A 26,912-nucleotide genomic window follows, 5' to 3' on the forward strand; every position below is an offset into this window, starting at 1 on the left:
ATCTACGTCACAGCCAAGATGGCAGCCTCCTCTGTGGTGCGTGGAGAAGACGCATTTAAAAAAGTATTCAAGTTTTACAAAAGAAAAAGCCCCCCGCCCGACTTCAGCGATGTCACTGACTTTTCCAAAGGCTTACCCAGTGACAAGGTGAGGACTGAGGAAGGATGATATGTAACATGGCCGCACTCATGTGTTTAAAACCGTCTACACGTGTTATATATGTTGTCCAGCTGTGTGCTTATATTATCCCAACTTTCAAAGAGGAATCTTTATTATGCGCAAGGTACTGTGCGTTTCATCTGGTCTGGTAATGGTGCCTTCTTGCGCATGCGTCAATGTTATGGTTGACTGTCAGAAGCTGTCATAAATTGACCTTGAATCCAGGATAAAGTCAATTTAGTCCAACACGATTGGATCTTGGTGTTTTTTTGTCACTGTTTGTTTTTAAAAGATGAACACCGGGAAAACAGTGATTTTAAAAGTGAATCTGCTTTACCCAGTATTTACCGAGCTTTACTCCTCTAGGTCTGTTTGATTTAGAGAGGAGAAAACTAGATCATTTGGCTCCTGGTAAAAAATATCAATTTATGGGCATGACCATTTCCAAACCAAGAATTGCCTATGCACTATTTATAAGGAAACAGCCACCGTCCTTAACCATATTATGTAATGTAAAAACCAATGAATACAGTAAAATCCTGAACCATAACAAATATTCATAATTGTGAGTAATTCCCTTTAGATTATATTCTCGTTTGAGAGCCCCCTAGACCTTCTCACACCCTTTACTTAGTAAAAGTAGTAAAGCTCCAACATAAAAATACCCTGTTGACTCAACAAAAGAGAAGCTGGTTGCAGACACACTGCTTTGTACATCCGTTAAATACGGATTCATAATACTATCAGCAAAATTAAACTTATGAGCCATTGCTGAATAAGTTGTATGCTTTACTATAACTTCACTCTTTGGAACTACCAGTGTTTCTTCAGTGATCCCTGCCTAGCTTCTTTAGCCAGTGTTAACACACCTTTTTTTAAAGGACCCCTTTCCTATCAATGTGTATATACTTTATGTTTATTTCATTTATATATACAAATATTGATCGCAACTTGCAAAAAGTTTGTGTAAAATGAGCGATATAGTGGAATTTTGAGCTGATTATTATTATTCCCTTTAAAAAGTGGGTTTTCAATATTAATCCAATCTTTAATAAACATCTACTTTACTTAAAATAAAATACAGAGGTATAAGCCAGGATATGCTTACAATTCAAAACCATTTCAGATTTTTCAGAATAAATGTGTTCATGGTTGATTGCACATTTGTCAGCTGATTCAAATGAAAATGCAATGCGTTTAGAAAAAACAACTACAGAGTTAAGATAGTGTCACCGAAGTAAGATAAACTGTCTGTGTGTTTTACCTACGCAATAGCAGTCGCAACACCACTGTAAAGCTTTAATAAGAGCAAAAGATAATTCAATGTACTTCCCTGACACAGACTCTGCTATATTTTGGGTTTTGGAAATAATGAATGTGTGGCAATACAGTTTTTTGGCTCGCTTCAGATGTGGGGGCTCGTATCTCTCTGGTTGAGTCTCACTTATGGCGCAGTTCCACTGCAGCGCGGAGCTCGCTTTAAGCGTGCCGTGTCGTGCCGTCCCCTTTTTTGGTTGTGCTTCCACTAGGCCTAGTTCCGGCGCGGCACGGCGCGGGGCCACTTTTTCACCTCTTTTCTGGCCCTAGAAAATTGTGGTTCTATCGGGGCCAACAAACAGGGCTGAGTCGGGCTGAGTATGCTAAACTAGAGAGAGGAGCGCTGGCAAGAGGGCTAGAACTACAACAAGATGGACATATTTGACCGTGATTTAATTGTAATACACGTTTCAAAATGATGCCGAAGTAACAACATACTGATACCGGTTAGTAAAAACCATGAATTAATGCTTTGTCAAGTCTGCAGACAGACGGCAGGCGAAAAACCTTTTAAAATGCGTGTTTTTCTAGATGGAGATTGGCTAAGCTAACGCAGTATATGCTCCGACCGTCCACACTCACAACAACGGCCTATACAGACATAAATAAAGCAGCGACTGTATTCACCATGACACAGGCAGTCTGTGGTGTGTACTTGTTTAACTTTTGTCGAGTTTCTGAACATATATGAGGAGCTGTGAGCTCTGAGTGCTAACAGCTAACGGCTGTGTTGTGTTTCTGGACTTCTCATTGAAGATGACGTCACGGCTCCGCCTACACTGCGTTACTATAGTAACTACCCCAGTTCCTAAACTGTAATGGAAGCGCAGCATGAAGTGAGTCGGCCCTGTTAAGGCCCAACGCGGCCAAGCCGTACCGAGTGTGGCCGAGGCCGACCGTGTAGTGGAAATGCGCCAATAGAAGACTTTGAAATATAGAGCACAACAACACTTTGGCTTGAGATGGACTGAGACTAAAGTGTGTGTGTGTGTGTGTGTGTGTGTGTGTGTGTGTGTGTGTGTGTGTGTGTGTGTGTGTGTGTGTGTGTGTGTGTGTGTGTGTGTGTGGTGTGTGTGTGTGTGTGTGTGTGTGTGTGTGTGTGTGTGTGTGTGTGTGTGTGTGTGTGTGTGTGTGTGTGTGTGTGTGTGTGTGTGGTGTGTGTGTGTGTGGTGTGTGTGTGTGTGTGTGTGTGTGTGTGTGTGTGTGTGTGTGTGTGTGTGTGTGTGTGTGTGTGGTGTGTGTGTGTGTGTGTGTGGTGTGTGTGTGTGTGTGTGTGTGTGTGTGTGTGTGTGTGTGTGTGTGTGTGTGTGTGTGTGTGTGTGTGTGTGTGTGTGTGTGTGTGTGTGTGTGTGTGTGTGTGTCTCTCTCATAGATAGTTCCAGCAGTACTGGACCTTTCTGCAGTGAGTGACAGCGAGGCTGCCAGGGCTGGATTACAGCCGGTCAAATCCTGGAGGGCCTTTGGCCTGCAGGGCTACCCAGGTAACGCAGATAGGACAGGTCAAACACCAAGCTTAGACATACCCCTGAGCCAACATTAATTTCACTATTTTATTTGAAAGAAAGAACCACCCATTAATCATTAACAAATGCAACATTTAGGGCCTGTATTCACTTAGCGCCTTTTTCTAAGGGCCAAGAGTCTTTATCAGTTGTTTCACATGTAGAGAGCACATGCTGTTGCGTGTTGCTGCGTCAAAGAGAATTTTTCTTATGGTATGTTAGTAACAGATGCTAAGCAATTATTTGCCTTGCAATCCTCAAGAACTTGTGACCTCAACTAAACTCGCTGCCAAGGCTTTTCTCCATGTAGATAACAACAATGTTTCATTAGCCTTGTCCAAAATCACCTCTTTTGTTACTTTGTACATAGTGTGGAAGTTAGAGATACATTGAGAGACCAAACACAGTTTTATTTTTTTAACATCATCCTCACAGTCTCACACAGCTCAGTGAGAGCTGTATTCATTGTCTCTATCAATTCACAAGTCGGCTGAACCGGTCTTGTTTACTAATGTGGTATGATTTAATTGCAATATACGTATCAACAATGATGAAAACCCTGTATAAATGCTTTGACAAGTGTGTCTTCAAAGCAAAAGCAAAGCAACTTTCTGAATGGAGATTGGATTGATTAGTTTAGGCTAAGCTACCATTGTAGCTGCTCTGTTATCTCTCAAAATAGTTTCATATTATTATACATAAATAAAGCAGCATCTTTATTTGTCATGCCATAGAGCCTTTATGATTTGTACACATACATTGGACAACAACAAACTTTGTCCAGTTTCTGTACAAATATGAGGTACTATAAGGCTCTGGGTCCAACAGCTGATATTTTGTTATTGCTGACAACAACTTCAGCACGTGAGTGGCAACATGAGAAGAATCTCAACGCTGATTGGCTCACACAAGAAAGTGTCAAGCGCGTTTCTGGCTTGAGTAAACACATTTTAACTCATCACAAGAGCTCCTTGCCATATATTCTTCAAGTCTGCAAGAAGGGTGATCCGCAACATCCCAAAATATACCCCCATACTTATTGTGTTGCTAAGGACCTCCAATAGGGTTTTGGTTAGGTTGAGATCAGGGGCCAAATTTCTAAAACTCTGTGTATAATCCACACTAAATGTTTGCGTATGTTAATGTGGTAATATACGTACATATACTGGGAAAAAAGTGCTATACATTAAATGCACATACTCAATTGCATATAAAGGCAATGCAAACAAAAAACACGGTCAAATAAATGAAATGTGCATATTCGTGCACATTTTCAACTTGACCAACATTAGCTGCCAGCTAAGGCTACCGGAAGATCTAAAATCCTTCAGATTTATACAGAGAGTCAAAGTAAATATGTATATCAATTTATTTTTTATAAAGCATAGACTATTTTTGGTATTTCACATTTCACAATGTCACATGACGTTATTTCAAGTGTTAATGAAGCACCTAAAATATTAGCTTAGCTTTGCCTTAAACAAACCAATCTCCACTCAGAAAACAAGCTTTTAAAAATAATAGTGAGCAGAATTCGATTTGAGTTGGCTTGTATCTTATACAATTGAAAGGTGCTTATGCAATATCCTTCTCTAGTAGAAATAACACTAGTGGTCTGAATACTTATGATAAAATCTATCTATAGGTAACATGAAGGGCATCATTTTAGGTATAACAATTGCCTTTGCATTTGCCAACCATTTGTGTGGCAAATTTCTTTTGTTTAATGTTGAAACAAAAGAAATGGTTGAAATGCATATTTTCAGCACTTTTCAACTTAAAGCTTTTGTTATAAATCTACATTTCTGCTTAGAAAATAGTTTCTGCACATTTCGATCCTTTTATAGTGAAAAAAAAAACAACGCTCCTGGTTTCTCCACTTCTTTATTCAGGTTTTTCGTTTAAATTAATACCTTATTATATGTTAGAGAATCGTCTGTTAGTACTGTATTGTTCTGTACATCAGTGTGTCTCCCACCACAGTGCTCCAGTAAAACCAAATAAATAATACTGGGTTCATTTTTTTTCAGTTTGTATAACCCAGTGCTCTACTGCTGTGTTCAGGGTTCATCTTTATCTCAAACCCGTTCCTGCGGGGCTCCCAGCCCTTCTGGATCAGACAGTGTCTAAAGACCTACCCTCAGAAGCCCAACGTCTGCAACTTGGACATGCACATGTCTCTGTCTGACACCCAGGACATCTGGGGCCAAAGTGTCCATGGCCTGAGGTGAGACATCTCTGACTGCATCAGTGTGCCGCTAACCTGGGCCAGTTGACTGCGGTTGTTTAAAGGGGACCTATCATGCAAAATGCACTTTTTTATGTCTTTTATACATAAATATGTGTCCCCGGTGTGTCAGGGAACTCAGGCAGCGTCAGAAAACCCGTACCCAAATCTCTAAAAACGGGGGAACAACGGAGCTGATCCAGATTTGCCGCCGATATGACGTCAAATCGGCGGCGGACCCACAGCACTATCAGAAACGTTGCTATCAGAAACAATGCCCGACTGTTTTGGACGTAATATGGTCGGTGTTTGCATTAGCATTGCTAACACTCAGAGCTAACCTGTACTGCACAGAGCATGTGTGTGAAGAAGCAGGAAATAAAAAGGAACTCACCTTGTGGTATTACCGGCAAGAGAGAAAGCCTTTGAGCTCCATACTGTTTCAGAAATAATCCTTGATCTAATAATCCTTGATCTAATAATCCTTGATCTAATAATCCTTGCGTTTCATCACCGCAGCATTTTAGACAGTATCTGCCAGGTCCCGCATGAGCCGCTAAGGCTCCGCCCCCTCTTATTTTTAATTTTTTCAGTTTAAAACAAAAAAAAGTTTTATTTTTTTATTTAGCCTTTATTTATACAGGTGAAAATCTCATTGAGACACAGGGTCTCATTCTCAAGAGAGACCTGCTTATACCCAGAATCAGCACTTTTGGAACAGGAAGAGAAATAGAGGGATATGAAGCATGGCTAGAATGGGTGATCTGTTTGGTTTTTCGACCAAAACACTTCATAGACATGTTTTTTATATTTTTTTATATATCTGAGACTTATGCTATTGCCTAAAAATAGCATGATAGGTGACCTTTAAGCTCTGGTTAGGTCTATTAAAATGTCAGGTAGAATCTGCTAAACAACTACATCCCTAACTAATGTCTGTTTTTATTTTATTTTGTATTTACCATTACATAGTTAATTCAAATCAAATTATTCATATAGCCCAATATCACAAAACACGTTTATCTCAGTGGGCTTTAAAGATTAAAAACAAACAACAACATTGTAAACAATACAATTATAGGAAAATGAAAAGACAAGATAGAGATTTAAAAATATAATAAAATTAATACAATAAAATACAGTAAAATAAATACCATACAAGGCTTTGTTAAAAAGGAAGGTATTGGGCACACTCTCAAAAGTATGGACAGTCTGCCTCTGATTGAAACAAAAATAAATTCCGTACTTTACTAGGAGCCAGTGTAGAGCTGCTAAATTTGGAGTGACATGGTCCATTTTACTTGTTTTTGTTCGTAGACGGGCTGCAGGATTTTGTACCAGATGAAGGTTTTTCGATGAATGTGTTGGGACAGCCTGATAAAAGGGAGTAATCCAGCCAACGATTGAGGAAGTGTCAGATTTTTTGTAATATTGCTGAGATTAAATAAGCTGTTTAGGTTGGTAGGGGGTGAGGAGGTCAGTGAGGTAGGGGGGCAGATGGTGGAGGGCTTTGTAGGTGAGGACAAGTATTTTGTAGTTGATGCGATGGGAGAGGGAAAGTCAGTGAAGTTCTTTGAGGACTGGGGTGATGTGGTGCCATGATTTGGTGTGCGTGAGGAGTCGGGCGGCTGCATTTTGAACCAGTTGTAGTCTATTGAGGGAGGGTGAGCTGATGCCGTATAGAAGGGAGTTACAGTAGTCAAGGCGGGAGGAAATTAAGGCGTTAAACTGACGGGCGGGTGAAAGAGGGTCGGATCTATGCAATATTGTGAAGGTGGTCAAATTAGGTTTTGATTACTTGGTCGATTTGAGGCTCGAGGGAGAGGGTGGGGTCAAAGATTATTTCAAGGTTGCGTGACTGGTTGGAGGGGGAAACAGTGGTGCCATCGATAGTGAGAGTCATGTTGGTGAGTTTGCCGAGGGTGGATATAGTCTGCGTTCGGTAGCTAGCTCGCTAGCTCAGCATTAAAATGCCGGGTTAAAAGAGTAACAAACGTTAAAATATCCAAACTGATGTCAGTAAATAAACAACGCTGCTGCCATCTTGTTCACCATTAAAGAGGAATGACAAGTTTATTTGGCCATCTTCTTACTGTTAAATGTTCTGTGAAGAAACGGATTCACTTCTTAACCTGTTAAGCCCGAGAGACCCCGGTACCGGGGCACTCCCGCAACATCTTGCAGGAAACAGTGTCTGAGGGCATCTTAACATTTAATAAACTATGAATGTTTTATATCCATGTAACGGGAAGAAAGTCATCTAACTGATCATTCTTATTTATTTAAAAAAAAAAAAACACAATGCTAATGCTGAGCCTCTGAATTAGCAACGAGCGAAAAATGCTAACAGATTTACTGCACCGAAACTCACTCATAAAACCTTATTATTTATCCTTTCTGCACATCCAACACATCGATCTGATCGTGAGAAGACACAGAATCGATGGGTACATACATTATCACTCTATGATAAGAACTCGCGACTTTATAAACAAGAACAGACATCAAAACATGTGGCGCTAGGTAGCTAAAAACGCTAACATGGCTTACCTGTGTCGTTGTCTGGTCAAAAGTGGTCTTCAATGGCATTAAAACGATAAAAACGCTGCTGAAGTTAATCCATAGGTTAATCTAATGTGTCTGTGTCCTCTTTGAAATGATTTCTGATAATCCATAAGCAATAAACCTGCTTTTCCGTTTCCAGATGTCAGAGCGAGAGATAGGTTCACTCTGATGCAATCCTGCATGCGCAAAACCCCCACCTTTTTTTTTCACCATGTGTGTGTGTGGGGAAATCCCCCTTCGATTCTATTGGCTCTAACGGTCAGAAAGAGATGTCAATCACCAAAATCGACCAATGGGTTCCAGAGAAACGGTAAAACCCCCATTTCTACCCAAATCACCTCAGAGGTGGAGTTTCTTTTGCTAAACCTCTCTAAAAAGGTCAAATGTCACTTGTTTTGCATCAATCTTGATACAGGGTACTTATTATATGTTGTACTTTGGATTCCTAAAGCTTTTAGTCTACCTTACCATCATCCAAAGGTAGTTTTCACTATAAGTAAAAAAGAACTTTTGGACGGACACTGTAATTTACAGTTTTTTTACTATGTAAAATCTGAATTTTCTTTAAAATAAAAAAGATCTATATTGATTCTGACTTTTCTACATCCAACTCACAGGTTTATCATTACTTTGAGAAAAAAGATTATTAATTTAACCCTTTTAGAAGGGAAGATATGGTCATTTGTTCTGGGAATGTCATTTTCGAGCCTGAGACCTGAAAAACAGGCTCAGGGCTTAAGAGGTTAATACCAATACCAATACCGTTTTTAAATTGTATCTACTCAAAACCCCTGAGAATATCTTTTAAAAAAAGGACTAACACCATTTGACTGTTTAGTGCCAAAACAATTGTCACACATTCTTCATGCACAAAAGCTCACATGAACTATTAAGAAGGTAGCTATTTATACATGTCTGATCCAGGTCTGGGCAGATATAAAAATGAAATGTCCAGATATTTGACAAAATACCTCAATATCGATTTTCTTACGATATGGTTGATGCTTTCAACAGATATTTATACAATTTTATATAATTTTATAAATTATCATCGACGATGTCTATATAATGACCAAGTTGATATATGCAAATACTAGATCAGCTACTTTCAAAATATTACATAACTTTACTGCAGTGCAGTATTTAAAACCAGGAAAAGACAGCAATTTCCAAAATCCAAGATGATATCTAGTCTCAGATAAAGATCTCAATAAAATATATATTGCCCTGCTCGTTGGCACCAAATCCAACCTCTCCAACCCTCCCCTGCCTCCAACCTCATCATTTATGGTTTCTCTGTTCCCTTCTCCAGCCAAGTTCAGAGCCTTGGGCCCTTTCTCAATTGTCAAATTTCCGCCTCCTCAACTCCTCGGTCCTCTGGTAGTGACCCGGAAATCGATTTCAGCGCGCCATGTTGAAGGACATCTAATTTCTCTAGATGCACATCGAGGACCGAGGAGGCTCTCTGGAGGATATATATATATAGATATCTATATATAGTCTCTGGTAGTGTTACGTTATTATGAGAGTGCTTTGATACTTGTTTGATTCTGAAATTGTATATATACGCCGGGTCCGTCTGCGTCGCGTTTCAGAAGCGTCCCAGAAGCGTCTCTGCGCTGGACTCCGCTAAAAATACGCGGCTGGTCTATTTTTGACGGAGACGCGAGGCGTTGCATAGCGCCGGGCAGGAAGTGGAATGGCCAGAGCATCCGGTACATTTCCCAAATAATAATAATTTTGCAGACCCCCCATCCCTCCGTAGTCTTTCAAGTAGGAGAAGAAATGCCAGCGTTCTCCTCCGGTTTACAGGCACTGTGAGTAAATTATATATATAGAATAATTATGATGATGAATGCATTTTTTTACCACTAAAATACAGCAACACATATTTGATTCATGTTGTTTTTAACTGTCTATTAAAACTGTTATTAACTTTGTCTGTACAAAGTAGCCTAGTTACTTTCTTGTAGAAGTACAAATGTCCAGGAAATATGCCCAAATCAACAAAAACTGCGAGCTGGCAGGCAAGATGCTTCTAAAACGCGCCCGGTGGGGTATGACGCCGTTCAGAGGTCGGAACAAAACCGCGGCGCAGACGGAACGCGGCTCACCCCTGTATTCCACCGGGTCCGTCTGCGCCGCGTTACCCCTATATTCCACCGGGTCCGTCTGTGGTGCGTTACGGGCGCGTTACGGGCGCGTTACGGCTGCGCCGCGGTGCTCACGGCGATCGCGGCCACTCTAGTCAATGGGTGCTATTCCACCACACGCGGCGCGTTACGGCTCAGAAGCGTCCCAGAAGCGGCTCGGCGCAGGGCTCCTCTAAAATTAGGATCGAATCCTATTTTTGTCGCGGCGCAGCCGTAACGTAAGGTCGGGCAGGCAGGAAGTGGAACGTTCAGAGCATATATATATATACACACACACAAACTAATTTTGCAGACCCTATCCCTCCGTAGTCTTTCAAGTAGGAGAAGAAATGCCAGCGTTCTCCTCCGGTTTACAGGCACTGTGTAAATTATATATATAGAATAATTATGATGATTAATGCATTTCTTTACCACTAAAATACAGCAACACATCTTTGATTCATGTCGTTTATAACTGGAATATTACAGTTATTATTAACTTTGTCTGTACAAAGTAGCCTGTCCAGGAAATATGCCCAAATCAACAAAAACTGCGAGCCGGCAGGCAAGACGCTCCGCTTCTGAAATGCTTCTGAAACGCGCCTGGTAGGGTATGACGCCGGAGGAGGCCGGACCAAAACCGCGGTGCAGCCGTAACGGGCGCAGACGGACCCGGTGGAATCTAGGGGTCAGAAGCGTCCCAGAAACGTCTCGGCGCTGGGCTCCGCTAAAGATACGCGGCTGGCCTATTTTCGTGAGGCGTGAGGCGTTGCATAGCGTCGGGCAGGAAGTGGAACAGTCAGAGCATCCGGTCAATCCCCAAAATAAACACATTTTGCAGACCCTATCCCTCCGTAGTCTTTCAAGTAGGAGAATAAATCAAACACGCACATGAAGTCGGAGCGCCGGAGCCTTGCTGCGGCGAAACTGTGGTGCGCTTAATTGCGCATCAGATAAGGAGGTGAGACTCCCTCCACAAGATGAGGCCCCACACAGTCTGCGTGATCTGCGTGTAGGGAGGAGTGGGCCTTCCCAGCGCTAATCTACAAAGTAGAAACAAATGTAAATGAACAAAAACCATTGAATGAGAAGGTGTGTCCATATATATATATATATATATGTATATATGTGACGTGCGGTGAGGTTCATGGCTGGTGAGGCACTGACTCTTTCAGAGTCAGATTTACAAATATTATATTTTGAATCGAAATATTCGGTTATTTTCAAAAGCTTTTTTAGTCTGATGCTTCGATTCATTTTAAACAGTAAAAAATCAAATATTGGATTGTTCTTTCTTAGTAAGATCCCATTTTCATTACAAATGTGGTCTTACCTTGACTTGAAGATGAAGTCCATGCTATCCTTCTGGACAACAATCTCTATTACTTTTTTGTAAAAGTCCTCCTTATCTTCTTCTAGTTTCAAAAGTCTAGTTTGTTGTTTGCGTCTACCGTCTCTGCGTAGAATAACAGTAGCAACAAGAACCTGTGGGCTCACGTGCGCCCCCTTCAGTGCGGCAGAGGTTATGGCTGCCTCCCCTGGTGCTTTTTTCATTGCCGTTGTATGATGAGACCAGCGGGCCTAAATAAGAACCTGAGGTTTATGGCTGTTTTTGGAGATTAATAGAGAAATGTGCTCTGTTTTGGCTGCTTTGACTGCCGTCTGGTAGTCGGAAAGGCAAGCACGAAGGATTTCTAAGGAGACATGGCCCGAGGCTCTGGAACACTCTGCCCCTCCATGTGAGCTCGGCCCAGACCCTAGGGGTTTTTAAATCTACTCTTAAGACACACTTCTTCTCCCTGGCCTTTTAGTCAGAGCGGAGCACGACTCCTGACTTTTCCCTGTGTTTTTTTTTAAATATCTGTTGTAATTTATTGTCTTTTATTGTGATTGTAGAAATGTGTTTTTATGTGATTGTAGTTATTACATGTACAGCACTTTGGCCCGACCAAAAATCGCTTTTAAATGTGCTTTATAAATAAACTTTGATTTGATTTGATTTTATGGAGTTTATCCTTTTTCCATTTTCTCTCTGCACGCCTGCAAGCGCGTCTGAGAGCACGAGTACAATCATTGAGCCACGGCTCTGAGAGAACTTTGGTGCGTCTAAGCGTAAAAGGAGCAACAGAATCCAGTATTAGGGTACATGTCGAGTCAAACATGGAGATAAGCTCATCAGCACTAAAAACACAGTTCACCTCTAATTTACAGATCGGAGACGCATTAAAAACATCAGAGAACTGTGAGGCAGTCAAGGGGTTAATCGAGCGCAGACGACGCGCAGGGGCACGTGATTCGACTCCTGCGGAAGGGATGGAGGTTGTAAACAGAACCGGTAAATGGTCTGAGATACGCGTTGCTGCACATATTTCATCCACAGATACAGACAGTCCAAAAGTCCAAAGTGTGACACTATCATCTGTGTACCCTGAATTACCTGTCCCTATCGTTTGTGTCCACTTTGATTGTCTCCTTAATGATCGCCTGTTTGCGTTTTTAAAATGTTCTGTTGCTTTTACCTCTTAGAATAGTTAAGAAATTGTACGGTGTCCTTGGGTGTCATTTGGCGCCCTTAAATAAAATGTATTATTGTTATTAGTAGTAGTAGTAGTAGTGAGTCCTATAACCCTGAAATGAGTCAGCATTTTAGCACTTTTGGTTCCCTGATTTTGAAGTCAATTTTATTTTGAACATGTTTGTCGTTGTTAGAACTAAATAAGGTTGTTAACACGAGCTGAAGAGATTTTCACGTTTAGTTCTTCCACACAAAGATCATAATTCAATCCCCCACTGGTGAATGTGTGAAGCTTCTATATGTGATAAAAACTTCAATTTCTAAATGTGAATGTTAAAGGTCAAAATGCCGAACATTAGCCTCCTTTAGCTTAGCGGTGTTAATGTGAAGTCATGTGACCATGCTGTAGTTTGGTTATAGCCTTATGTTAGCTTTTAATTTATGCCAATTGCTTTTACTCTTTAAAGAGCATAAAAGTGTTGTTAATATTATAAAAATGTGTAAGAATCAATAATGTGTGTGCTCGAGGGAAAACTACCTCATCTCTGCACTACTCTATAACACTCCTGAATCTCTAACTGACTAGTCAGCAGGTGAGATGCATCAGTGTGATGGAGGTTATGGATTTCAGCAGGGAGAACAATGCATAAAATAAAGAAGACCACATCTCTGGTTCTACTTTAGCAATGTGGATCCTTTTTTAAACTGTACATCATGAGTCTTGACAATGTCAAAGGAGTACGATACTAAATCAGCTTTTAAGCTTCCAGCACATGCTTACATTGTAGCGGTCCTGTTTCCCTTGTTTATCCCCTCCATAGTTCCTCACCCTCTGGAAAAAGAGAACCCAAGACTCTTCTTGAAAGGCTGCGCTGGGTCACTCTGGGATATCATTACAACTGGGATACCAAGGTGAGCAAACCGGGTAGGATGCAATTGGTATCAGTTGGTAAATGTAGGAATCAATATTACAATTATTATCAGAAACATACATTACCTTTCTGTCACAACATTCTTCTACATCTCAAAATATATATATATATATATATATATATTTCTATATGTGAATGGAATGTCTCTTTTAAAAGGGTTAAAATTCATGAAGTCACATTTTTAAGATTTGCCCTGATGGTTGAGGGCTTAAGATATGGACCATGAAGCACACTGTTACAGTCAGTCAGAGATCTCCTTACATTCAAGCAATCGCCTCTGGACTTTAGAATAAAAGTAAAGCATTTTAAAAAGAAGAACAAATACAATAAATAAATAAACTATACCCTGTAAAGTGGTGCTGTTAAATTCCACTTCCACTTAATGTATTCTTAATACACCTCAGTGTTTAACATCTCTAACATATATAAGGCCATCTGAGGTAGTTTGAAACAAACTGTGCACTACCTAAGCCAACTTTCTTTTTGTCCATTTACACATTGTTTGATGATACTCCATTTTAAAAGATTTGGCCACATTTTGTACTCTGTTCCATTCACAGACTTACTCTGCCAACCATCACACTCCTTTACCTGCTGATCTCCACCTGCTGTCTGTCCAAATAACAGCGGCCTGTGGGTTTCCAGGGTTCAGTGCTCAGGCTGGAATCCTCAACTACTACCGCCATGACTCGTCACTAGGAATCCATGTGGATGAATCAGAACTGGATCACAGCCGGCCGCTGCTGTCCTTCAGGTGAGAGGGAGGGATTATTCTCTTCATCGAGGCTTTAAGAATAGCAACTTTAGTTTGTTTGGTTGTTTGTTTTATTGTACCAGCAAATAGTAGTAGGTCGACACGGAGGGAAAAAGCGCAAGGGCTTCCTGGAAAAAATAATAATGGGACTTTACATTGGATTTCGTTATATTGCAGAAAATAAGCATAAAAACATATATTTATTGTTTTTATTTATTGTTCAGCAAGTTAATCACAGCATTCTGACAAAAGTTTTAGGATTTTTGAAGTAAAAAGCTAACATTAGGCCAGGGGTCAGAAACCTTTACTATCAAAATAGCCTCTTTGCCCCCTCTTCCACAAATAAAATGTTGTCTGGAGCCGCAAAACACATTTTATAAAAGCTCATTAAGTTTTATATATAGTTAAACTATACAAAATCTATGGTTTGTTTATGACACTAAAGATCAACACAAAAACATGTTTTTGTATCTTTTCAGTGCTATTTGAACTTGTCTTAAAAAAGGAGGGCCCTTGGTAGATTTAATTTCGGCCCGCAGGATAATTTTTTATTACTATTAGATCTGGCCCGCCGGTATATTGCACGCACACCTTCACTCCATCCTGAGGGTCTCCTCAGCTCAGAGCCTGAGCCCAAACATTGATGAACTTGCACCCGAGATGAGATGCCAAGTATCTGAACTAGCATCACAGAGCAGCACACTGAGTTTACATGTTTCCTTCTGTACTTTGTTTCTCACGACAACAGGGCATGTTTGGTTTTCTCTTTGGGGGAAATTGTTTTTTTTAAGCTGTTGTTGGCCTGTGGGAAAATGTAATCATAAGAAATGACTCCGGAAAAGCTGCAGATAGAGCCATAAGAAATGAATGCAACTGATTATTTAATGTTTAATGTTGAAAAACAATAGGCAATCATTGAAGCTTTGTTAGTTCCAGGTTTAATATGTGCAATAAGTTCATTTCAATATGTTTTGCAATACACATTGAACCAGTCCGGCCCTCGACTAGTACCCATTTTCTTATTTTGGCCCACTGTGTATTTGAGTTTGACTACCCTGGCTTAGAGAAACAAGATGTTCCTTTCAAAATATTTTCAGCTTTGCAAAAAAAGAGAAACAAAACGGGAAAGCCTCTTCAGCTTATGTTAACCATAGAACTTATTTCAGCATTCCAAACAAACACATTCAAAGAACCATTGACTTCCAGCCAAGGGAACCTGGGCTAAAATGCTGAGTCATTCCCAGGTTTTAGGACTCATTCCTGCACCACTTTCATGGGAAACAAAAAATTGCCACTGACTTGTCTTTATTCTGACAGTTTCGGGCAATCAGCGATCTTCCTCCTGGGAGGTGTCCGCAGAGAGGACCCCCCCACTGCTATGTACATGCACAGTGGGGATGTGATGGTGATGTCGGGACAGAGCCGCCTCTTTTACCATGCTGTCCCACGTATCATTCCAGGCCCCCAGGGACAAACAGCTTTAGAGATGGAGGGCTGCTGCATGGCCTTCTCCTCGCAGGACAGCACTCTGGGGGGGGTGCTGTCAGAGGAGGACTGGGTGTTGTGCACCAGGTATATCCAGAGCTCCAGGCTGAATGTGACTGTGAGACAGGTGCTGGGACCGGGGCAGAGATTCCCAGAAACACCCTCTCCTCGACAAAAGACTGATGCAAGCCAAGCGGGAGAAAGGAGAAGTCGTCGCTGTGACTCTGTTGAGACTTCAGAGACATGACATAGACCCTGCTGTAAAATGGAGACATCTGATACCAGCCGGGCAGTAGCATCAGATTCTAGTTTATTGCCAGGTACGTTTACTCGTATAAATAATGTAGACATATGCGCACCAGGGTTCCAATGCATCTTCAGTGTGACTGAATGCATTTACTCCTGTACCTTGAGCTGTCCACTTGTAATTGGAACACCCAATATGATCCTCTGAATCTTCCAACAGGAAGTCTGACTGTAAGGACATCTTATCATAGCATTATATCTAGCTACCTGGTCAATGAACAAAATCCATGATAATGCATAAAAAGACAGATGGTAATTTGATCATATCAGATTGACCACATTCTGAGGTGCTCATACACATTTTGATCATACGTCAGCCACCTGCCTCGCCTCTTCCTGCTAACTTAAGAATGCCTGGCAAATGTTACAAGTAGCAGTAGTAAGAAAGTATTCGCCAGGGAAATCAAATGATTTAGAAATGAATGTCTTCCATCCTTGGCATTGCTTTTCTTGACCTTCCACGCACCATGTCTACTGTATTAATAAGGTGCGAAAAAGCTTGTTCCCTGTTCATGTACATTTTGTCTGTTTTATTTCACTCATCCAACCTAAATAAAATTGTCACACTATAAGAAGTCATCAACCTTGCCTTCATACCCCATTTCTTACCACTTTTCCTTAAGATTGATGAAAAACATCATGGGGTTATGGGATAATGTGATTCATCAGGGCTTATTCCTAAACAAAATCTTAAGAACAGGGGAAGAATTAAAAGAATTCGCATTTTGCACTGGTGGATCATAACCAGGTTGTTAGTAGAGCTTCTGCGAGAGAAGGGTTCAAAGAACAAAAAACTTCTTTGACAACCACGTTTCCTCCCAAGCCACAAACTTGCCCGTCTGGACTTTGTAAACATGGGACATTGAAAGGTGAAAGAAAGTTTTATTAACTGACGAGAAAAAATGTAAGCTGGATGGTCCTGATGGCTTCCAACGTTACTGGCATGACAAGGAGATCCCACTGGAGATGTTTTCTATGCGGCACAGTGGAGGAGGCTCCATCATGATCTAGGGTGCTTCTTCCTTCAAGGCACACAGGAGCTTCAGGTTGTGCAGGGGCGTTTTCTACCGGTCTAAAGTTTTTGTTAAGGAGTTTATATTTATATCAGGCGCCTCATTCATTACCACGTATACCATTTTATAAAATGTTTCTTTACAAAGAAGGATAACAGCAATTCCTACAATGAATAAACTATCAGTTGTTTAATTTGAAAGCTTTTGCTTATTTTCCTATAAAAAAAAGTGATGCTGTGTGCGGTTTTCCCCTCCTCAACTCCTCGCGTCTTAGCCCCGCCCACAGGAGATGCGAGCGGAGGAGAGAGGAGTGGAAGCAGCAGGCGTTTAGAGAAATGAGAAATCTGAGCGGTCATTTTAAAGAGACGTCCATTAATGATGACAGGAGGCACAGCAGCCCTCTGTCTGATGGGCAGAACTGTGTTCATGACAACTTATATATTTACTTTTAATTCATTCACAGTGTGTTATAATGAGACAATAACAGGCTACAGATGCGGGCAGGCACCGGTATGATTTGAGTGAGGGGGAAATATTTTTCATAATAGAGCACTCGCATAATAACATAACACTATCAGAGACTGGATATAGTTCAGAGAAATCGGATGTTCTTCAAGATGGCGCGTTGACATCGATTTCGAGTCACTACCGGAGGACCAAGGAGGCAAGGAGGAGAACATTTTAGAAATGAGAAAGGGCTTAAATGTTTCTTCCCTTTAAATCTGATTAAATTACAATCTGCTTATGTTTGACAGAAGAAAACGAATGAAAAATCAAAAGGTATTTTAGATGAATACCAAATAATGATGAAACATAGTCCGCCAATAATTTGATAATATGTATTTAATTCAATATATAATGTATCTTCGCCACTAAGCTTGCATAGTCAAATCCATTGCATTATCTCTGCTCATAAAAAGTTCCTGGTCCCAAAGTGTCAGACGGATGTGGAGGAGTATACCGAAATAGAAGAAGAAACTCATGTCCTAAAATCCACACTGATCCATTCAGACACCATTTGGGCAACTTCTCGCCCTGCATCGAGGACGAAGGCATGGCGGAACCCGTTCTCACACAGTCTGAAGTCTCCGTGTGGAAAGTCCTGCTTGATGTCATGATAATACTGAACAGGGCACCAGTGGTCGGTCGCTCCATAATAAAATATCAGCTAAAATGGGAACAGATAAACAGTGACATCTGAAAACAACCTTAACAGATAATTCGAGCAACTTTAGTTTTTTATGTTATGAAATATTCACTAAGTAGAAAGTATGCAGACTCTAAATGTGATTACACTGTATGTGTAGGCTTTTTCTTACCTTTTCCAGGTTTTTCTTGATGGTTAAGTCGTCTCTTTCCAATACTTTCTTCATTTCCTGACCCCCCATGTACATTGCATTGGCTACAAAAAGGGAATAAAACACATGATATGCCTAGTCATTGCCTTATTTCTGCAGAATTATTAAATGACACAACGGTGTGGGTGGAATCAAAGCTAAACATAGTTCAAGCTGAGTACTATGGTGCGTTCCCCCGTCCTAGTACTAGGAGCAGTGCGCTCTGGTGAATATCCAAAGCTGCTTTGTCTCATAAAATCGGGGGATGTTAACAAGTGACTAAATAAACTACTCAACGCCATCCGATTGACACGATTTTGCCTTTAGCTTAGCGTTGGTGATGCGCAGACATGTGACCGTGCTGTAGTTCCTTTATACTGTAGCCTAACGATAGCTTTTTACTTCTGGCGATTGCATTTACGCTTCAAAAATTGGTTGTGTTGATATGTGCGGATTATCCTACTGCACACAAAAAAAATCATAAATATGTGTTTGCCACAGAGCTTATTTCCTGCAATATGATGGACAAATCACGTGCGAATATTCTCTTTGTGTCCGATGTGAACGCAACATGACGTTAGAAAAATTGTTTACAATGATTGGGTCAGTGGCCTCATTTATAAACGTGGTGTACGCCATCTTTTTTAATCGTACGCTAATTTCGAAGCAATGTTTCTTAAAGTAAAAAAGCATACTTGACGGGAAAATGTACGCACAAAAATGTGAGCGATTAGAAACTGCGACACCTTTCGCAGAAGGATGAAAGATGTGAACAGAAAAAGTAAAGTAAAGTACACACAAAAACATAACTTGGAGAAATAAATAAAAACTGATATGTTATTGAAAACCAACTATTCTCTTACATGTTCTGAAATGTATTCTCATAAATGATGCGGTAAACAGAAAGAAATAATTACCTTTTTTAATTGACGCCGTTTTGCATTTCTGTAGGTTGTATAGATATGAGTGCATGGTTTTATATATTATATAATTCTGTTTAAAATGTGATCCAACCTTTAGAGGCCACATGCTGCCACTCTTTGTAATGTTCATACTGCGTCCACCAAACAATATTATTTACTCGTGACCGACTCCAACACAACTAAGATATCACGCTTTCGTCTTCATTCAGTCAGTGGAAATTAATATTAATACGGGGAGTTTCTTTGACTATTTATAGGCAAATATGGGCGTTACGTGGAGCCCACAAAAGTTGCACCTCATTTGTGGTTGATTGTGATTCATAAAGGGAAACCGGCGTAGGACGTGCGTGTGCAGTGTTTTAATGCGTAAGCACTTCCTTTGTTCCTACGTACGCCATCTTTTCACGTGAATCCTACGCAAAGTGTGTTTGACATGGCTTTTGTGTTTGAAAGTTGAAAAAATCAAACTTAGGCGGTAACATGTTCAACAAAGAATGGACATTATGAGCATCATGAAAGTAAAAGAGCGATTGTAACAAACCAGCACAGTCTCCACTGAGTAGACCTACAGTCGGTTGTACTACAGTGTGGTCCAGAGAGCAGATGCCGCCTAACGCCAGTCGGATCAGGCCTGCTTTGAGGGCTTCAGGAAGCAGAGAGAGCAGGAAGAGAGGCAGGTAGGCCACGTAACGCAGTCCACACAGCACAGGGGTCATGACCTTCCCCTGAGGAGTCTGAGCCATGCGCTCGATGGTGGGAAACAGCATGATGGACTTAAGAATCTGCATCAAAAAACAAAGCGCTTACAAAGAGCACAACAGGACATAAAAATAGACAAATAATTTGAGGTTAAAGAAGGACAGAGATATAAACATATGGAAAATCCCTGTATATTGTATATAATCAATTGAATCAGTACAAATAATATAATAGCTAGGGTGTACATAGTGTCAGCCCATTTTATGCAGCAGATGTGTGTGTGTGTGTTGTACAAAAACAAGGTCAAACTGAGCGTGTGTGTCTGTGTGTAGAAAAAGGGACAGATGTTTTTGCAGACCTCATTCTGACTCTATTCTTACTTCATTTATGAAGTCTAGTTAGTCTAGCTCTTTTTTCCTCTGTCTAGCAACCGGCACTAACTTGGATTTAATTCTGTCTTTAATTGGCTTGTCTTAAAGGTAGGGTAGGTAAGTTTGAGAAACCGGCTCGAGATCGCTAGAATTTGAAAATACACAACCGGAGAAAATCTGCCACTTCCTTATGCTGCGTTCACACCGGACGCGATGCGATGTTTGGGGGCGGCGCGATTACATGTAAAGTCAATGCAGAGACGCGGACAGACGCGAATTCGCTCCGACGGCGCGCATGAAGCGGTGGACGCGGCGCGACTCACGCGATTGAGGCGATTGAACGGTGCCGCGTTAAACGCGAGAGTTCAATTTTTTCAACTCGAGCGTCAAATTCACGTGCCGCGTTCTCGCGGAAGCCAATCAGCGGTGAGGATCTCAGCCTGCCGTCACTGACGTTCAACCACACAACATCAGCCGTTAGCTGTTAGCAGTTAGCACACAGAGCTCACAGCTCCTCATATCTGTTCAGAAACTAGACAAAAGTTAAACAAGTACAAACCACAGACTGTCTGTGTCATGGCGAATACAGTCGCTGGTTTATGTATGTCTGTAGGCCGTTGTTATGAGTGTGGAATGAGCATATACAACGTTAGCTTAGCCTGGTCGACCCGATCTTCATTCAGAAAACATGCATTTTAAAAGGTTTTTCGCCTGCCGTCTTGTCTGCAGATTTGTCAAAGCATTAATTCATGGTTTTTACTAACTGGTATCAGTATGTTGTTACTTCGGCATCATTTAGAAACGTGTATTACAATTTAATCACGGTAAAATATGTTCATTTTGTTGTAGTTGTAGCTCCCGAGCCAGCGCGTCTTGTTTGAATGATGCGAGTAAACACAGCTGGCAGCCACGGTGAAACTCCAGCGTTTAGAGCGATGCGATAGGAGTGATTAGAGCGAAGCGAATATTCACATCGCGTCCGGTGTGAACGCAGCATTATAGAGCCCCTCCTCCAACACACACGAACGCGCACATGACCAATGAGGGCACGAGATGAGTTTGTGCACAGATGGAAGGCTGACAGGCAGGTAGGCCATCCAGTTATTTTAGCCGGGCCGGCTCAGATGATTGGTTGTACTTTTTACAGTATTACGGCTTCCACAGATGGATTTTTTGTCAAAGCACTTAAGATATTCATTGCTATCGGGATGTTAAGAGCATTCCATGGAATATATCAAAAAGTGTATCTCGAGCCGGTTTCTCAAACTTACCTACCCTACCTTTAACTATAACGATAAGCAAAGCCAACAGAGTCCTGTTGTCATGGAAACCCAAACCCCAGCTTGAAGTTTCTTTAACTGATCCATGGCTTTGACTAGTTGGCTGCAATGGGTGAATAACATTGTTTTTCCCATAAAATCTAAAATAAAGTCCCTTGTGTTTTTTGTAGAGTAGCAGACAACAAGCTTCAATTATTCAATGAGAAATACATTTGACATTAAATTATTTGTAAACAAAGGGCCTTGTTATTTTGTTATTTTATAAGTCATAGAGACGAGGCGCACCGTGATTTACTTCAAAGTTAGGGCAGATCGTTCTCAGTCAGTGTTCTAAACCTTCAAAATTACCAATTACCTTCAGATTTTTTCGTTCATATTTAAATAAAAAATAAAAAGGACTAACAGGGCCAATGCCAATGCATCCCTATTGTAACTAACATTGAGTTCAGGATTCCTTTTCATCATGTCCAGGATAATGTAGCAGCCAATGGAGTGTCCCAGCAGGACCAGGCGGGTGTCTCGGGGAACATGTCTCCTGAGGAAGGCCAGCTTGTGTTCAATCTGCCCGTCCAGACCAAACACATCATACTCAGCTGCTGAGGAGGCATCTGTATACAAAAAGTCGTAACATGTCTTTGTTTATCTCAGAATCGTTCCTGTTGCTCTATACGTTTTTTTTTGCTTCCTGTCTATCTTCTGCCGCTGTTCCCTCAAGTGTTTACTTCCTGTCTGTCTTCTTCTGCTGATTTCTCAGTCCTCTAGCTCCGGGGTTCCCAACCTTTATTGTGCCAAGGACAGGCAGATACATTAAAAAAAAACGCGGACCGGTTGTCAATTTTAACTGATTTTAATATTTACTCACCAGCAGGTAGCAACAGAGACTAATTGTATGTAACAGCCTGAAGAAATACTAGAACAATATGCATCCAAAACATAATAACAACGGAAAAACCAAAAAACCGACGTTATTCAGTTTTTAAACCAAAACTGGAAAACAGATAAATCAACGTTTTGGTTTTGTTTGTATGATTTACGGATAATCCAGAAGGCGCATTATGAAGGAGATGTCCGGTCGTGTGTGTGTGTGTGTGTGTGTGTGTGTGTGTGTGTGTGTGTGTGTGTGTGTGTGTGTGTGTGTGTGTGTGTGTGTGTGTGTGTGTGTGTGTGTGTGTGTGTGTGTGTGTGTGTGTGTGTGTGTGTGTGTGTGTGTGTGTGTGTGTGAGGTACAGTGAAGGCGGTGCGTAAAAAGGCACAGCTCTCGGCGCGCTGGTGCTGCTCTTCTCAGAGGCGGAGTATACGTCCCGCTGCCTCCTGATGCTGCAGCCATTTCATGAAGGAGGGTTTCCTTCTATAAAACAGCTGCGGGCAGCAGATCGTGAGAGTCCCGGACATTAATTCATAGATCAAGGCAGACTGGTTTACTCTCCTGTTTTGCCAATCCGGTGCTTAAACAAATAGCTCCCTCTACACCCCTGGCCGACATGTCCTTAAAATGAAGTCTGAGTTTGAAATATATCTCAAATAATGTATGCACCACCATTTCCCCACATAAACATAACAGTCTGCAATCAAACGGTTGTCTCCTGTGCGCTCCTCTTCCTACTTGGCGCACCGGTAACTTTCTCGTGCGCACAAGAGGCTGAGACCTTAGGCTGAGCCGCCGAATCCCTCAGAACATCATAAAAGCCATTTTCAACTGTTTTCTGGTGAAAGTTTAACTAGGCTACTGGATGAAATAATATGACTGGTGGCATAGGTGCAAAAATTATCACGAAAAATATTATGATAAAATATTTTTATATATTTATAATTCTGCAAATATTACGATAAACTCACAGCTATTTCGCGGCCCGGCAGTAACACCTCCGCGGCCCGGTACCGGTCCGCAGCCCGGGGGTTGGGAACCCCTGCTCTAGCTCTCTGTCTTTTAACCTCTTTCCTTCTCTTGCTCCCTTTTTTTCTTGACTGAGGACAGTTCAGCCATCATTAATTCAAAGTTGTGTGCTCTAGAAATATAAGAATGAATATTGAAAAAGTATTCCACTGTTTTCTGACAGAGTAAAACAAATAATTGTTTTAGCCACCACTGACGTTAATTGACCGGACTTCTTTCTGAGGATTGATATGACTGCACTTAGTCCCTTGATCACAGCTTCCTCCTTAGCAACCGTCTGCTATAGAGAAAGAGCAGACCACTGACTGTCCAAACTGACCAATCAGATTCGAGAACGTAAGAATGTAAGAGTAATCTGTACCTTCTACCATGTCCATGGAGTCTGGAGGTACACAGTGGCCGGCATGGCTCACTGCCCACACTGGGTGGTGGTATCCTAACTTCCTGTGGAGGGTCCGCATGAAGGTTTTGTAGAAGCCCACTACACCTGGGTTACCTGAATACAAGACAGCAGAAGATCATATTTCTTCATTGCAAAGTGCAATTTAACATCATGAAAACTTTTAATAACTCAAACTATGAAACCTTAAGCTTTCGAAAAACTTTACATCAAGAAAGAAATTTACAGTAAAATGCATTTTACTTTACGCAATTTAGGTGGTTATGAAATAAAGTTACCATAATAACATGTATATAGACATACCTTATTAATCCCAGAGTTAAAATGTAATGAACCAATACAAATTCATAAATGTAGAGGTGTCAGAGCAAGGGGGCTGCCATCGTGTCTTGAACCAGTTGAGGCCTTGCTCAAAGATGCCAATGCATTACCCAGCCAGGAGGCATACTGGCAACTCTCCAGCTACTAGTCCAGTCCACACTCTGTACTTGTTGTTTCAGGACTTGAACTGGCGACTATTCAGTTCCCAAGCCAAGTCCCTACAAAGTCAGCTACTGCCCACCCGGTCTCATTTGCCCAGACCAGTTGACACATGTATTCTGCTGGTGTTTGTGCTCTTTTTTTGTTTATTGGTTAAAGTATGAACCATACACATGGCAAATGGAGTGCATCTATATAGCAGTTAAAGGTAGGGTAGGTAAGTTTGAGAAACCGGCTCGAGATCGCTAGAATTTGAAAATACACAACCGGAGAAAATCTGCCACTTCCTTACAGAGCCCCTCCTCCAACACACACGAACGCGCACGTGACCAATGAGGGCACGAGATAAGTTTGTGCACAGATGGAAGGCTGACAGGCAGGTAGGCTATCCAGTTATTTAACCCTAAAATGATTGGTCGTACTTTTTACAGTATTACGGCTTCCACAGATGACATTTTTGTATGGATTTTTTGTCAAAGCACTTAAAGGGGACCTATCATGCAAAATGCACTTGTGTACGTCTTTTATACATGAATATGTGTCCCCGGTGTTCCAGGGAACTCACCAAGTGTCAGAAAACACAACCCTCTCTATTTTCCTCCATACCCAAATCTCTAAAAAAGGGGCTGCAACGGATCTGATACAAACTGATCCAGATTTGAACACTTCTATGTCGTCACAGAAGTGGCGCTACGGCTATTGGGCCAACTCTCCACCTATCAGGGGAATGTGGGGTTGGGCCACGGCCGGCCATTGCCGCTCGAAAGCGCTGGAGACGCTGTAGTACATATGCCAGGCCTGTAAGTGGCGCTGTAGTCTGCCACAAAAGCAGCGAAGAAGACTTCCCGCGCATAGTTACCATGGTTACCCTTCTGTTTATTCTCCGCTGTGGCTTTTTTTCTCCCTCCCCGAGGCAAGCGTTTGCTCCTGCTGCTTTAATTCAATGCAATCCCTCCCCGTCGAGGCAAGCACTGTAATTCTCTCCGGTTAGTCCACCAGCAGATGACAAACACCCACCTCTCCGCCTCTTCCAAGGAACGAGGGGACCGTGCGGCAGAGTTTCAGTTTCAGTTTCTTCTGCCGGTCAAGATGTCCGTTAAAGTTTAAATCTTCCGGACAAAATTAGAAAAGTGCCGGTCAAAGGTCTTCTTTGTTATTTATTGAGCTTTAAAACAAATGAATAACGACTCTATAGGCCTATAATAATATAATAAAACACGGAGGACGGAGATCTTTTTTTCTCCCCCCTCTTGACTTGATCAGAGCACGGCTCCCCTCTCCTGCAGGGGGGCGTGGTCAGCTGCAGCTCACAAAATCAGCCCCGAAGACAGCAAACAGCACATAGAGCGAAATGAGGCATGGCTAAAATGCATGATCTGTTTGGTATTTTGAAAACAGAAATGTATAAATATACCTTATATAGGTATGGCCCTACAATATATCATTTAAATATAGCATGATAGGTCCACTTTAAGATATTCATTGCCATCGGGATGTTAAGAGCATTCCATGGAATATAACAAAAAGTGTATCTCGAGCCGGTTTCTCAACCTACCCTACCTTTAATAGCGTGTCTAGCCTTGGGGAACATTAAGCACTTACACAACAGAAGCCAGCCACTCTACCTCCAGACCTGTCTTTCTTAATATTGTATTTAAGTTAATGAATACAGTATATTAGTCAAACTGACCTGGAATGATGAGAAAGAGCACTTTGTGCCCAGAGTTGAACTGACAGGAGCCAAACTTCAGGACCTCTGTGACGGCTCTGTGACAGTAGATGAAGTCTGTCTGTGGTTCATCCCTCTGCTCTGTCTCCACTCTGTCCATCGCACCAGCCCTGAGGAAATAAAAAAATCTATCAAATTGTAAAAAAAAATATTCATAAACAATGTATTCATGAACAAGTGCAACTGTAAACAAATCACAAAACATTTTATAATGTTGTACAACTGCTCTTAATAATGCTAGCTGGTTAACAGCCAGGCTCAAAGGTGATAGTATCTATAGGTCAAAGGTTAAAACTGTTTAGTGCATGTGCTGACTGTTATTTGCAAAACTCAACAGCAAGAATTCGATCATTTTAAAATGCTACTATACATTTCAAAAATATTCAGCGTACACAAGTTTAAAATGGAAGGAACAACACATTGAGAAGATGAACACTTAATAATCAATGGCATTTTTTATTTAAGGCTTTGGTTGGGAAGATTTGTGAAGCCAGCAGGAGTAAACATCGGAAATAAATGAGAGGGCAGGGCAGCACTCCTAAAGCATTTTAATTATTAAAGTATTAAAATGAACGTACAACGTGAATGGCTTTTGTTGGTACTCACAGCTGTCAGCAGCTTCCGGTGGCGAATGAGAAAATGGGCCGAGTGCGCGAGGCCTCGTGAGCCAGTTTGACAGACAAGTCGGCCGTCCAATCAGTTGGCGGAGTTAGAACAGCCCATGTTTACAAAGGAATGCTCCATAGCTGTATCATGAGCTGCATCCCAAAGCTGCATCTCAAGTCTTTGCATCCACGTTTACCTAACTCGCGTCTTTCCCTGGGTCTTAAGCCGCATCCCAAGTGTCTTATTCGAGAAGCGAGGAGCGATCTCTTCTTCTTCTTCTTCTTCT

At 41.4% G+C, this 26,912-nt stretch overlaps 2 protein-coding genes across 5 annotated transcripts; one reads left to right on the forward strand and one right to left on the reverse strand.

Moving 5' to 3' along the window:
- Position 1: 1 nt before the first annotated feature.
- On the forward strand, positions 2-16,473 carry alkbh1 (alkB homolog 1, histone H2A dioxygenase). Of its 2 annotated transcripts, none has more exons than XM_034145652.1 (6): positions 2-147; positions 2,849-2,957; positions 5,043-5,205; positions 13,239-13,329; positions 13,910-14,103; positions 15,421-16,473. In XM_034145652.1, the coding sequence occupies exons 1-6, from the start codon at positions 19-21 to the stop codon at positions 15,833-15,835; spliced, it is 1,101 nt and encodes a 366-aa protein (XP_034001543.1). In that variant the 5' UTR covers positions 2-18; the 3' UTR covers positions 15,836-16,473. The 2 variants fall into 2 exon arrangements, with proteins under 2 accessions (XP_034001543.1, XP_034001544.1); XM_034145653.1 differs by having other exon boundaries at positions 15,564-16,473.
- Positions 16,474-17,732: 1,259 nt separating this feature from the next.
- ldah (lipid droplet associated hydrolase) lies at positions 17,733-26,912 on the reverse strand. Of its 3 annotated transcripts, none has more exons than XM_034145666.1 (7): positions 26,627-26,912; positions 25,982-26,130; positions 23,773-23,907; positions 21,956-22,125; positions 19,709-19,949; positions 18,227-18,309; positions 17,733-18,075 (listed from the first exon to the last, which is right to left on the reverse strand). In XM_034145666.1, the coding sequence occupies exons 2-7, from the start codon at positions 26,118-26,120 to the stop codon at positions 17,887-17,889; spliced, it is 957 nt and encodes a 318-aa protein (XP_034001557.1). In that variant the 5' UTR covers positions 26,121-26,130; positions 26,627-26,912; the 3' UTR covers positions 17,733-17,886. The 3 variants fall into 3 exon arrangements, with proteins under 3 accessions (XP_034001557.1, XP_034001555.1, XP_034001556.1); XM_034145664.1 differs by having other exon boundaries at positions 17,758-18,075; positions 25,982-26,148; positions 26,627-26,901; XM_034145665.1 differs by having other exon boundaries at positions 17,758-18,075; positions 26,599-26,901.

This window comes from Trematomus bernacchii, unplaced genomic scaffold (assembly GCF_902827165.1).
Source record: "Trematomus bernacchii unplaced genomic scaffold, fTreBer1.1, whole genome shotgun sequence".
In the NCBI taxonomy this organism is placed as follows: Eukaryota; Metazoa; Chordata; class Actinopteri; order Perciformes; family Nototheniidae; genus Trematomus; species Trematomus bernacchii.

Bases quoted from the DNA above. Each gene is read 5' to 3' on its own strand.
- alkbh1 (XM_034145652.1), top strand. From the start codon at position 19: ATGGCAGCCTCCTCTGTGGTGCGTGGAGAAGACGCATTTAAAAAAGTA. The intron at 13,330-13,909 runs GTGAGCAAACCG...TTCCATTCACAG, and splicing joins ATTACAACTGGGATACCAAG to ACTTACTCTGCCAACCATCA. The intron at 14,104-15,420 runs GTGAGAGGGAGG...TTATTCTGACAG, and splicing joins CGGCCGCTGCTGTCCTTCAG to TTTCGGGCAATCAGCGATCT.
- ldah (XM_034145666.1), bottom strand. From the start codon at position 26,120: ATGGACAGAGTGGAGACAGAGCAGAGGGATGAACCACAGACAGACTTC. The intron at 23,908-25,981 runs GTCAGTTTGACT...TCTTGTATTCAG, and splicing joins GCTCTTTCTCATCATTCCAG to GTAACCCAGGTGTAGTGGGC. The intron at 18,310-19,708 runs GTTTGTTACAAT...CCCTTTTTGTAG, and splicing joins ACTCAGTGGAGACTGTGCTG to CCAATGCAATGTACATGGGG.